Consider the following 13,128-nt stretch of genomic DNA (forward strand, 5'->3'; position numbering starts at 1 on the left):
AGAAAGAGAAGAGAAAGAGAAGAGAAGAGAAAGAGAAGGAAAGAGAAGAGAAAGAGAAAGAGAAGAGAAAGAGAAGAGAAAGAGAAGAGAAAGAGAAAGAAAAGAGAAGAGAAAGAGAAGAGAAAGAGAAGAGAAAGAGAAGAGAAAGAGAAGAGAAACAGAGAGAACGAGAAGGGAAAGAGAAGAGAAAGAGAAAGAGAAAGAGAAAGAGAAGAGAAGAGAAAGAGAAGAGAAAGAGAAAGAAAGAGAAGAAAGAGAAGAGAAAGAGAAGAGAAAGAGAAGAGAAGAAAGAGAAAGAAGAGAAAGAGAAGAGAAGAGAAGAGAAGAGAAGAGAAGAGAAGAGAAAGAGAAGAGAAAGAGAGGGGAAAGAGAAGAGAAAGAGAAGAGAAAGAGAAAGAGAAGAGAAAGAGAAGAGAAAGAGAAGAGAAAGAGAAGGGAAAGAGAAGAGAAAGAGAAGGGAAAGAGAAGAGAAAGAGAAGAGAAAGAGAAAGAAACAGAGAGAACGAGAAGGGAAAGAGAAGAGAAAGAGAAAGAGAAAGAGAAAGAGAAGAGAAGAGAAAGAGAAAGAGAAGAGAAGAGAAGAGAAGAGAAGAGAAGAGAAGAGAAGAGAAGAGAAGAGAAAGAGAAGAGAAAGAGAGAGAGAGAGAAAGAGAAGAGAAAGAGAAGAGAAAAGAGAAAGAGAAGAGAGAAGAGAAAAGAGAAAGAAGAGAGAGAAAGAGAAGAAGAAGAGAAAGAGAAGAGAAAGAGAGAGAGAAGAGAAGAGAAAGAGAAGAGAAAGAAGAGAAGAGAGAAGAGAAGAGAAAGAGAGAAGAGAAGAGAAAGAGAAAGAAAGAAAGAGAAGAAGAGAAAGAGAAGAGAAAGAGAGAGAAAGAGAAGAGAAAGAGAAAGAGAAGAGAACGAGAAGAGAGAGAGAAGAGAAGAGAAGAGAAAGAGAGAGAGAGAGAAAGAGAAGAGAAAGAGAAGAGAAAGAGAAGAGGAAGAGAAAGAGAAGAGAAAGAGAAGAGAAAGAGAAGGGAAAGAGAAGAGAAGGGAAAGAGAAAGAGAAGAGAATGAGAAGGGAAAGAGAATAGAAAGAGAAAGAGAAGAGAAAGAGATAGAAACAGAGAGAAAGAGAGAGAAAGAGAGAGAAAGAGAAAGAGAAGAGAAGAGAAAGAGAAGAGAAAGAGAAGAGAAAGAGAGAGAAAGATTTAGAAACAGAGAGAAAGAGAGAGAAAGAGAGAGAAAGAGAGAGAAAGAGAAAGAGAGGAGGAGAAGAGAGTGTGTGTGTGTTTTTTTTACTATCATTGGGGGTACCATAAGTAAAACAAGGAACATTCAGACAAGTGGGAACATTTTGCCGGTCCCCACAAGGAAAAACACTATTTTAAGTTTTATGGTTACAATTACAAGTTAGAATTAGGGTTTAAAGGTTAGGGTTAGTATGAGGGTTAGGGTAAGGATTCTCTTCTCTCCATCTCCTCTCCTACCCCTTCTCTCTCAGGGGAGGAGAGACGGAGCGATTGAGAGAAGAGGAGGGATGAGGAGAGGAGATGGAGAGATGGAGAGAAGGACGGATGGTTGGACTAAAAGTGTCAGGGTTTGGTCGGGCTCTTATAGGTGTGTGTTTTTTATTCAACTTGTATGTGTTCAGGGAAGCCCAATTTAAATCAGCGTCTCAGTGGTGCCCTGAAAACAAACTATTCAATATGATCATTTAATAAAACAGCAAAAAGCAGCAGTTATAGAAACACTACATTACTACAACACAAATACATTATTACAGTCAACCAGAACACTCATCAGTGAGTTCCATCAGCATTCTAAAGAAGACTCACACACATCAGTGAGTTCCATCAGCATTCTAAAGAACACTCACACACATCAGTGAGTTCCATCAGCATTCTAAAGAACACACACACACATCAGTGAGTTCCATCAGCATTCTAAAGAACACTCACACACGTCAGTGAGTTCCAACAGCATTCTAAAGAAGACTCACACACATCAGTGAGTTCCAACAGCATTCTGAAGAACACTCAAACACATCAGTGAGTTCCAACAGCATTCTGAAGAACACTCAAACACATCAGTGAGTTCCAACAGCATTCTGAAGAACACTCAAACACATCAGTGAGTTTCATCAGGATTCTAAACTGCCCTATTGGCACCGGGGATTCAAGATGGGGGGGGGCGTTGAAACTAAAAGCTGATTGGTTGGTAGAGACACGAGGGACCTTAAGAGTTGACCAGCCCTGTGAGCGGGTTTGGTGCATTGCATTTTAAATTTTAAGAGAAGTGTTGGATGCTTTATCAACAAAAAGGGAGTAATGAAGTGTTCTATGAGATTTTATTGAGGTTCAGCAGACCTTCTGATAAAGGACGCAGTGGTGAGTATTAAACCTGTTACCTGTGATAAAGCGAAGTGCGCTATGGTACACTGCGTCAAAGGGTTTTGGAGTAGTGACTGCTGCATTCTGAGTGTGTGTATTACTGTGTGTTACCAGATGTGTGTACTACCCTGTGTGTATTACCGTGTCTGTAAACGTGGAGTAGAGAAGGCAAGCTGATCTGTAAATGACTTCTCTGTACCCCCATGGAATGTACTGGACTTGTGTATGTCTAGCAGGCAGGCAGGCAGTAGTGTCAGGAATGATGTGTCTTCATGCAGGCAGTCTGATGGCAGTAGTGTCAGGAATGATGTGTCTTCATGCAGATGGTCTGATGGCAGTAGTGTCAGGAATGATGTGTCTTCATGCAGACGGTCTGATGGCAGTAGTGTCAGGAATGATGTGTCTTCATGCAGGCAGTCTGATGGTGTGTGTGTGTCTGTTCTATTTAACTGGTCCTGTCCAGTATTCCGGCGAAGGAGGGGCCTATCGGAGGAGGCGGTGGGTCTAGATTGACAGGGGAGGCGGGGCCAGAGCTCTCATTTCCTGTAGGGGCGGGCCCTCTGCCACTGTATTGACCAATGAAAGAGCCGTCCTCGTTGAACTGGATGTCGACACTGTCTCCGTATTCAGCAAGGGAGTCGTCACTCCCCAGTTTACTCTCCACACACAGAGATGGCTGACTGACTGACCGCTTCTCATCACCATCACTATGGAGACAGAGGAAACAGTAACAGAGAAATAGCTACATATGAACACCATGTTAAAACAAAATAGAACGAAGAGAGAGAAAGAAAAAGTTCTCACCTTTCCAGAGATCTGCAGAAACGGAGCAGCATGGGGTAGAGAGGGAGGTTAGAGGACAGGGGTTAGAGGTTAGAGGTTAGAGGTCAGGGTTATTGGAGAATAAAAATACTTGTTTTGTGTGTGTATTGTGTAAATATGCATATGTGTTGAGTAAAGATGTGTGTGTGCAGTGTAAAGATGTGTGTGTGCTGTGTAAAGATGTGTGTGTGCTGTGTAAAGATGTGTGTGTGGTGTGTAAATATGTGTGTGTGCTGTGTAAAGATGTGTGTGTTCTGTGTAAAGATGTGTGTGTTGGGTAAAGATGTGTGTGTGCTGTGTAAAGATGTGTGTGTGCTGTGTAAAGATGTGTGTGTGCTGTGTAAAGATGTGTGTGTGCTGTGTAAAGATGTGTGTGTGCTGTGTAAAGATGTGTGTGTGCTGTGTAAAGATGTGTGTTCTGTGTAAAGATGTGTGTGTTGGGTAAAGATGTGTGTGTGCTGTGTAAAGATGTGTGTGTTCTGTGTAAAGATGTGTGTGTTGTGTTAAGATGTGTGTGCTGTGTAAAGATGTGTGTGTGCTGTGTAAAGATGTGTGTGTGCTGTGTAAAGATGTGTGTGTGGTGTGTAAATATGTGTGTGTGCTGTGTAAAGATGTGTGTGTTCTGTGTAAAGATGTGTGTGTTGGGTAAAGATGTGTGTGTGCTGTGTAAAGATGTGTGTGTGCTGTGTAAAGATGTGTGTGTGCTGTGTAAAGATGTGTGTGTGCTGTGTAAAGATGTGTGTGTGCTGTGTAAAGATGTGTGTGTGCTGTGTAAAGATGTTTGTGTTCTGTGTAAAGATGTGTGTGTTGGGTAAAGATGTGTGTGTGCTGTGTAAAGATGTGTGTGTTATGTGTAAAGATGTGTGTGTTGTGTAAAGATGTGTGTGCTGTGTTAAGATGTGTGTGCTGTGTTAAGATGTGTGTGCTGTGTTAAGATGTGTGTTGTGTAAAGATGTGTGTGTGTGCTGTGTAAAGATGTGTATTTGCTGTGTAAATATGAGTGTGTGTTGTGTAAAGATGTGTGTGTTGTGTAAAGATGTGTGTGTGCTGTGTAAAGATGTGTGTGTGCTGTGTAAAGATGTGTGTGTTCTGTGTAAAGATGTGTGTGTTGTGTAAAGATGTGTGTGTGCTGTGTAAAGATGTGTGTGTTCTGTGTAAAGATGTGTGTGTTGTGTAAAGATGTGTGTGCTGTGTTAAGATGTGTGTGCTGTGTAAAGATGTGTATTTGCTGTGTTAAGATGTGTGTGCTGTGTTAAGATGTGTGTGCTGTGTTAAGATGTGTGTTGTGTAAAGATGTGTATTTGCTGTGTAAATATGAGTGTGTGTTGTGCAAAGATGTGTGCTGTGTAAAGATGTGTGTGTGCTGTGTAAAGATGTGTGTGAGCTGTGTAAAGATGTGTGTGTGCTGTGTAAAGATTTGTGTGTGCTGTGTAAAGATTTGTGTGTGCTGTGTAAAGATGTGTGTGTTCTGTGTAAAGATGTGTGTGTGCTGTGTAAAGATGTGTGTGTGCTGTGTAAAGATGTGTGTGTGCTGTGTAAAGATGTGTGTGTTCTGTGTAAAGATGTGTGTGTGCTGTGTAAAGATGTGAAGTAAAACACTTGCATTCACTCTTCCAGAAGTGTCTCTGGTGAGTAAAACCCCTGAATTCACTCTCCCAGAAGTGTCTCTGGTGAGAAGCCTTCTTCAGTGTGTAGGTACAAATATTTTACATCACCCCTTGCTACTGTTGCTGAGCCCATCAAGGCCTTGATCAGTGGTATACCCCACCAACATTAGACCACTATACAGCAAGCCCTAAAATTGTTGAAATAAGTACATCTGCTACCCAACATGGAGGCGTAGCAGGAAGATCAGGGTACCATGAATCAAGAGGTTGTGAGTTCAAATCCCAGGTGAGAATAATTATTACTGTAAAAATGAACATGCACTATATAATCATGTTTGTCAAACACTGTATGTTAAAAGCACAGTGTGTGTCTCCTTGACAACAGAAAAAGAACAATGAGTGGATCAGTGGTTCACCAAGCAGGGCCTTGATTGGCTCAGCAACAGTAACAAGGCATAATGTGTAATGAAAACATTTCTTTGGGACCATCAGTTGATGTCCTGACAACTGATACAGAAATGTTCCTGCAAAGTTCCCATGAAACCTGTCTAGAACTTTCAAATAGGATATTCTGAGAACATGGCAACCACATTCTGGGTTCTGTCTAAGGGAATTTTCCTAAGTAATGACAAAACATGCTAAACAGGTTCTCAGGAGGTTTTTGCTAACATACATAGAATGTTCCCCTAACTTACAGAAAACAGGACCCTCAAAACATCTGGAGAACATCACAAGGAACTTCACAAAAAAAGTTCTCTCTCCCTAGAATTTTTAGCTGTGCTGTGTAAAGATGTGCGTCTGTGTGTGCTGTGTAAAGATGTGTGTGTGTGTGGGGTTAGATATGACAAACCTGTACTCTCCAAACGTCTCGTCTTTGATTGGCCGAGCCTCGGAGTCCATCTGACTCTCTTCCTTGTCTTTCACTGGAGGAGAGATACAGGTGAGTGCTCAGCTCGAACAAACGCAGCCTGCAAGTCAAGTTAGTGTGAAAACGTACAGTAGACGGATGGACAGACAGACACATCCCAGAGGGGAAAGTTACCTGCGTACTTGCCCCCTTTACTCCTCTTGATGAAACAGAGAACCAGAAGCAGCAACAACAGCAACACTACAGCACTGATCAGCCCTATGAACCAGCCTTGAGTAGCAAAATCACCTTCCACACCACGTAGCTCTGGGGAGACAGACACAGAGAGAGTGAGAGAGACAGACACGGAGACAAGTGAGTGCAAGAAAGAGAGAGAAAGAGAGAGAGACAGTGACCAGACCTCTTTATTAATTAACTCTACCCTGCTACCACGAAAAGACTTCCACCCTGCTACCATACAGTGGGTAAACGCCAGTAGTTCTTGTGACTGTGTCTCAAAACCAAATGTTTACCTGGCCCACGGCTCCAACATGGAATTTAACAGCCTTCACGACCAGGTCCACCTACACGAGGCAGCAGTGCCCACCATCGCCCTCAACCACTGCCCCAAAACCTCACACAGGAGCAACAGATCAACAGATCAGACCGTCTCCCAGAGATCAACAGAACACAGAGAAGACCCATCCACCAGACCGTCTCCCAGACCTTTGGGACCACCCCCCCCTCCCGGACCTACAAATAGAGAACCCACGCAGAGAAGACCTACATCCAGACTACAGAACCACCAGCCATATCCACACCCCCACCCCAACTTTAATGAAGACAGCTTCTCCATCCTGGAGGGGAAATCAAATCATTTCCAGGCCCAGGGACATGTCTGTGGCGACCTAATTGCCTGAACTGGACAAGAATCTGACGCCCTCAGCCCACAGGGGGACAAACACCTGCCTGCGGTTGACAGCATTCCCTCCCCCATATTCCCCCATAGGCACAACTATGACAACAAAAACAGATCACACTCCTGCAGCTCTGTCGCACACTGGGTATTGTCATGACGTGGCCCTTTCTGGGTACAGATCGTGACTTCCCACTCTTTCCTACACACAGGTTCTGCTATCTCAGGTTGTAAATTCCTGGCGGAGACACCTCCCCTTGACCATGCAGAAAGAGAGGCACAGAGAGAACAAAGGATTTCACATGGCAAACTCCTAAATCCCCAAAATGGGAATATGAAACAACATGTCCACTTGTGAGAAGGTGGGAATGGTCCGTGGATACTGAAGGTATGATGAGTGTGTTTCATTTGGTAACCTCAGAGAGGTCTGTGTACATTTCTCAATTATGGGGTTTGCATCTAATTCTTGTATAAAATAAATGAGTAAAGATGAAGCTATTTGTGAAATGATGTAATGTGATGTTAAACCTTTAATGTGAGAGAATTGTATTCCCTTTAAAGTTGAACTAACTCATTGGCACTTCCCCGTGAGTACAGACATGATCGGGCCTTTTCTATTGTTAAGAATAAAACCCCCTTGAGGAAATCCTCTTTAGACCACGAGTACCTCGATGTTAGGCCAAACGGTACAATTTCAGTCGGTCAATATTAATTTCTAGAACAAGGGCATAGAGCCAGTAAGGTTAGAAATTAGAGGATAGTGACCGAGCCGAAGTTATCTGTCCGCCTACAGTGTGGGCCACAGGCATGTCTGTTTTTATGGGCCGTGCGCTCCGGTAATATAATGCAAATAGTTAATGTGAGATGTCACTAGTAAACCCCGTTTCCATGGTGAAGGGGACCCTATTTTGTGCTTGAAAGTGAGATTTCTGTACAAATAGGATTAGCTTAGCACTAGATGCTTCAGCTAACAAAGGCAAAACAGCGTTTTCTTTTTCCTGTGTCACGTTGAAATTCCTCCTCCATGCGCAATGGAAGTCCCGCCCTTTGTAGTTCCGTGGATTTCAGCTTTCTGCCATCAGTGACACCCCGGTGGTGAAGAATCACCAGTACATTTTCTTCAACAATAATTGGGTGACGTGGATCACGTTTAATACGTGAGCACTGAGGATATTCAGCCATCGATGTATTCAATATCGATGTCTCATTCAATTTAAGTTATATCATCTAAATGGCATACAGTATATGATTAAATATACATAAATGTGTGTGTACGTCAGTATTTGTTTGTGTGAGCGAGTGTGTGTGTGTGATTGTGTGTGTGTGATTGTGTGTATGTGATTGTGTGTGTGTGATTGTGTGTATGTGATTGTGTGTGTGTGATTGTGTGTGTGTGATTGTGTGTATGTGATTGTGTGTGTGTGTGTGATTGTGTGATTGTGTGTGTGTGAGCGAGCGAGTGTGTATGTCTACCTGGACCGGTTGTCTGTATCTCGTCCTCCCAGTGTGTGTAGTTGCCATGGGTGATGAGGAGGCGGTACTGTGTTCCAGGCTGAAGACCCGTAAGCGAATAGAATGCCTGCAACGTGTTAACCTGTTCTGACTCCTCCCACTTACCCCCAACTACACACAAACACACACAAAAACACACACAAACAAAAGTGAGAGACAAATATTGGATGAAAAAAGAGCAGAAACCAAAATCAAAACACAAAAAAAAAAATCTCCTCCCTGCCTCCGCAAATACTCTCCTCCCCTCCATCTGTATACTCTCCTCCCCTCCATCTGTATACTCTCCTCCCCTCCATCTATATATACTCTCCTCCCCTCCATCTGTATATACTCTCCTCCCCTCCATCTGTAAATACTCTCCTCCCCTCCATCTGTATATACTCTCCTCCCCTCCATCTGTATACTCTCCTCCCCTCCATCTATATATACTCTCCTCCCCTCCATCTGTATATACTCTCCTCCCCTCCATCTGTAAATACTCTCCTCCCCTCCATCTGTAAATACTCTCCTCCCCTCCATCTGTATATACTCTCCTCCCCTCCATCTGTAAATACTCTCCTCCCCTCCATCTATATATACTCTCCTCCCCTCCATCTGTATATACTCTCCTATCTCCATCTGTATATACTCTCCTCCCTCCATCTGTATATACTCTCCTCCTCCATCTGTAAATACTCTCCTCCCCTCCTCCATCTCCATCTGTATATACTCTCCTCCCCTCCATCTGTATATACTCTCCTATCTCCATCTGTAAATACTCTCCTCCCCTCCATCTGTATATACTCCTCCTCCTCCATCTGTCCATCTGTATATACTCTCCTCCCTCCATCTGTATATACTCTCCTCCCTCCATCTGTATATACTCTCCTCCCCTCCATCTGTAAATACTCTCCTCCCCTCCATCTGTATACTCTCCTCCCCTCCATCTGTATATACTCTCCTCCCCTCCATCTGTATATACTCTCCTCCCTCCATCTGTAAATACTCTCCTCCCCTCCATCTGTATATACTCTCCTCCCCTCCATCTGTATATACTCTCCTCCCCTCCATCTGTATATACTCTCCTCCCTCCATCTGTATATACTCTCCTCCCCTCCATCTGTATATACTCTCCTCCCCTCCATCTGTAAATACTCTCCTCCCCTCCATCTGTAATACTCTCCTCCCCTCCATCTGTAAATACTCTCCTCCCCTCCATCTGTATATACTCTCCTCCCCTCCATCTGTATATACTCTCCTCCCCTCCATCTGTATATACTCTCCCTCCATCCTCCTCCCTCCATCTGTATATACTCTCCTCCCCTCCATCTGTATATACTCTCCTCCCCCTCCATCTGTATATACTCTCCTCCCCTCCATCTGTATATACTCTCCTCCCCTCCATCTGTATATACTCTCCTCCCCTCCATCTGTATATACTCTCCCCTCCATCTGTATATACTCTCCTCCCCTCCATCTGTATATACTCTCCTCCCCTCCATCTGTATATACTCTCCTCCCCTCCATCTGTATATACTCTCCTCCCCTCCATCTGTATATACTCTCCTCCCCTCCATCTGTATATACTCTCCCTCCCCTCCATCTGTATATACTCTCCTCCCCTCCATCTGTATATACTCTCCTCCCCTCCATCTGTATATACTCTCCTCCCCTCCATCTGTAAATAATCTCCTCCCCTCCATCTGTATATACTCTCCTCCCCTCCATCTGTATATACTCTCCTCCCCTCCATCTGTATATACTCTCCTCCCCTCCATCTGTATATACTCTCCTCCCCTCCATCTGTATATACTCTCCTCCCCTCCATCTGTATATACTCTCCTCCCCTCCATCTATATATACTCTCCTCCCCTCCATCTGTATATACTCTCCTCCCTCCATCTGTATATACTCTCCTCCCCTCCATCTGTATATACTCTCCTCCCCTCCATCTGTATATACTCTCCTCCCCTCCATCTGTATATACTCTCCTCCCCTCCATCTGTAAATACTCTCCTCCCCTCCATCTGTATATACTCTCCTCCCCTCCATCTGTAAATACTCTCCTCCCCTCCATCTGTATATACTCTCCTCCCCTCCATCTGTATATACTCTCCTCCCCTCCATCTGTATATACTCTCCTCCCCTCCATCTGTATATACTCTCCTCCCCTCCATCTGTATATACTCTCCTCCCCTCCATCTGTATATACTCTCCTCCCCTCCATCTGTATATACTCTCCTCCCCTCCATCTGTATATACTCTCCTCCCTCCATCTGTATATACTCTCCTCCCCTCCATCTGTATATACTCTCCTCCCCTCCATCTGTATATACTCTCCTCCCCTCCATCTGTATATACTCTCCTCCCCTCCATCTGTAAATACTCTCCTCCCCTCCTTCCATATACTCTCCTCCCCTCCATCTGTATATACTCTCCTCCCCTCCATCTGTATATACTCTCCTCCCCTCCATCTGTATATACTCTCCTCCCCTCCATCTGTAAATACTCTCCTCCCCTCCATCTATATATACTATCCTCCCCTCCATCTGTGTATACTCTCCTCCCCTCCATCTGTAAATACTCTCCTCCCCTCCATCTGTATATACTCTCCTCCACTCCCTACCTCCCTACCTCCCTGCCATACACTCCTCCCCTCACACCCTGCCTCCCTCAGAATGTGTAGATATACCATAGATAGAAGGTAGTCTCACCAGAATGTGTAGATATACCATTGATAGAAGGTAGTCTCACCAGTCTGGTGTAGATATACCATAGATAGAAGGTAGCCTCACCAGTCTGGTGTAGATATACCATGGATAGAAGGTAGTCTCACCAGTCTTGCTGAGGTATTTGATGTGGAAGCTGTGGTTCCTATATCTGTCTCCAGGGACCCAGCTCAGGTTGACTGACCTTTCTCCTATCACTGTACTGATGTTACTGGGAGGTACTGAGGGGGGAGATCAATATATTAGTTTCAATATCAATGTATAGACAACAGTCTTTAATGTTCCCTGTGTTACATCTCCGTGTTAGTCTATACTGTTCTCTGTGTTAGTGTATACTGTTCTCTGTGTTAGTCTATACTGCTCTCTGTGTTAGTCTATACTGATCTCTGTGTTAGTGTATACAGTTATCTGTGTTAGTCTATACTGATCTCTGTGTTAGTGTATACAGTTATCTGTGTTACGTAGAATGTATGCACACATGACTGTAAGTCGCTTTGGATAAAAGCGTCTGCTAAATGGCATATATTATTATTATATTATATTATATTATTATTATATTATATATTATATATTATTATTATTATACTGCTCTCTGTGTAAGTCTATACTGATCTCTGTGTTAGTCTATACTGATCTCTGTGTTAGTGTATACAGTTATCTGTGTTAGTCTATACTGATCTCTGTGTTAGTGTATACAGTTATCTGTGTTAGTCTATACTGCTCTCTGTGTTAGTGTATACTGTTCTCTGTGTTAGTCTATACTGTTCTCTGTGTTAGTCTATACTGTTCTCTGTGTTAGTGTATACAGTTATCTGTGTTAGTCTATACTGTTCTCTGTGTTAGTGTATACTGTTATCTGTGTTAGTCTATACTGCTCTCTGTGTTAGTGTATACAGTTATCTGTGTTAGTCTATACTGATCTCTGTGTTAGTGTATACAGTTATCTGTGTTAGTCTATACTGCTCTCTGTGTTAGTGTATACTGTTCTCTGTGTTAGTCTATACTGTTCTCTGTGTTAGTCTATACTGTTCTCTGTGTTAGTGTATACAGTTATCTGTGTTAGTCTATACTGTTCTCTGTGTTAGTGTATACTGTTATCTGTGTTAGTCTATACTGCTCTCTGTGTTAGTGTATACAGTTATCTGTGTTAGTCTATACTGATCCATGTGTTAGTCTATACTGATCCCTGTGTTAGTCTATACTGATCCCTGTGTTAGTGTATACAGTTATCTGTGTTAGTCTATATTGTTCTCTGTGTTAGTCTATGCTGATCCCTGTGTTAGTCTATACTGTTCTCTGTGTTAGTCTATACTGTTCTCTGTGTTAGTGTATACAGTTATCTGTGTTAGTCTATACTGTTCTCTGTGTTAGTGTATACAGTTATCTGTGTTAGTCTATACTGCTCTCTGTGTTAGTCTATACTGTTCTCTGTGTTAGTCTATACTGCTCTCTGTGTTAGTCTATACTGTTCTCTGTGTTAGTGTATACAGTTATCTGTGTTAGTCTATACTGTTCTCTGTGTTAGTGTATACAGTTATCTGTGTTAGTCTATACTGATCTCTGTGTTAGTCTATACTGTTCTCTGTGTTAGTCTATACTGATCCCTGTGTTAGTCTATACTGTTCTCTGTGTTAGTGTATACAGTTATCTGTGTTAGTGTATACAGTTATCTGTGTTAGTCTATACTGTTCTCTGTGTTAGTCTATACTGTTCTCTGTGTTAGTCTATACAGTTATCTGTGTTAGTCTATACTGTTCTCTGTGTTAGTCTATACTGATCTCTGTGTTAGTCTATACTGTTCTCTGTGTTAGTCTATACTGTTCTCTGTGTTAGTCTATACAGTTATCTGTGTTAGTCTATACTGATCCCTGTGTTAGTGTATACTGTTCTCTGTGTTAGTCTATACTGTTCTCTGTGTTAGTGTATACCGTTATCTGTGTCAGTCTATACTGATCCCTGTGTTAGTGTATACTGTTCTCTGTGTTAGTCTATACTGTTCTCTGTGTTAGTCTATGCAGTTATCTGTGTTAGTCTATACTGTTCTCTGTGTTAGTGTATACAGTTATCTGTGTTAGTCTATACTGTTCTCTGTGTTAGTCTATACAGTTATCTGTGTTAGTCTATACTGTTCTCTGTGTTAGTCTATACAGTTATCTGTGTTAGTCTATACTGTTCTCTGTGTTAGTCTATACAGTTATCTGTGTTAGTCTATACTGTTCTCTGTGTTAGTCTATACAGTTATCTGTGTTAGTCTATACTGTTCTCTGTGTTAGTGTATACAGTTATCTGTGTCAGTCTATACTGATCCCTGTTTTACATCTCTGTGCTCCCTTCATGTACCTTTACC

The 13,128-nt window shown here is 42.6% G+C and overlaps 1 protein-coding gene across 3 annotated transcripts in view; it reads right to left on the minus strand.

The window, feature by feature from the left end:
- Positions 1 to 2,309: 2,309 nt before the first annotated feature.
- The window catches only part of LOC118379354 (neural cell adhesion molecule L1.1-like), a 118,045-nt gene continuing 107,226 nt past the window's right edge, over positions 2,310 to 13,128 (minus strand). For 2 of the 3 annotated variants that reach the window (XM_052506706.1, XM_052506705.1), the window contains exons 23-28: positions 10,889 to 11,002; positions 8,035 to 8,184; positions 5,841 to 5,972; positions 5,649 to 5,721; positions 3,174 to 3,185; positions 2,310 to 3,076 (exon numbers count right to left, since the gene is read on the minus strand). In XM_052506706.1, the coding sequence (XP_052362666.1) occupies positions 2,815 to 3,076; positions 3,174 to 3,185; positions 5,649 to 5,721; positions 5,841 to 5,972; positions 8,035 to 8,184; positions 10,889 to 11,002 (743 nt within the window). In that variant the 3' untranslated portion in view covers positions 2,310 to 2,814. The remainder of the gene's footprint in view (positions 3,077 to 3,173; positions 3,186 to 5,648; positions 5,722 to 5,840; positions 5,973 to 8,034; positions 8,185 to 10,888; positions 11,003 to 13,128) is intronic. The other variant, XM_052506707.1, reaches the window with a different exon arrangement.

Source organism: Oncorhynchus keta, unplaced genomic scaffold (assembly GCF_023373465.1).
Source record: "Oncorhynchus keta strain PuntledgeMale-10-30-2019 unplaced genomic scaffold, Oket_V2 Un_contig_2736_pilon_pilon, whole genome shotgun sequence".
Classification (NCBI taxonomy): domain Eukaryota; kingdom Metazoa; phylum Chordata; class Actinopteri; order Salmoniformes; family Salmonidae; genus Oncorhynchus; species Oncorhynchus keta.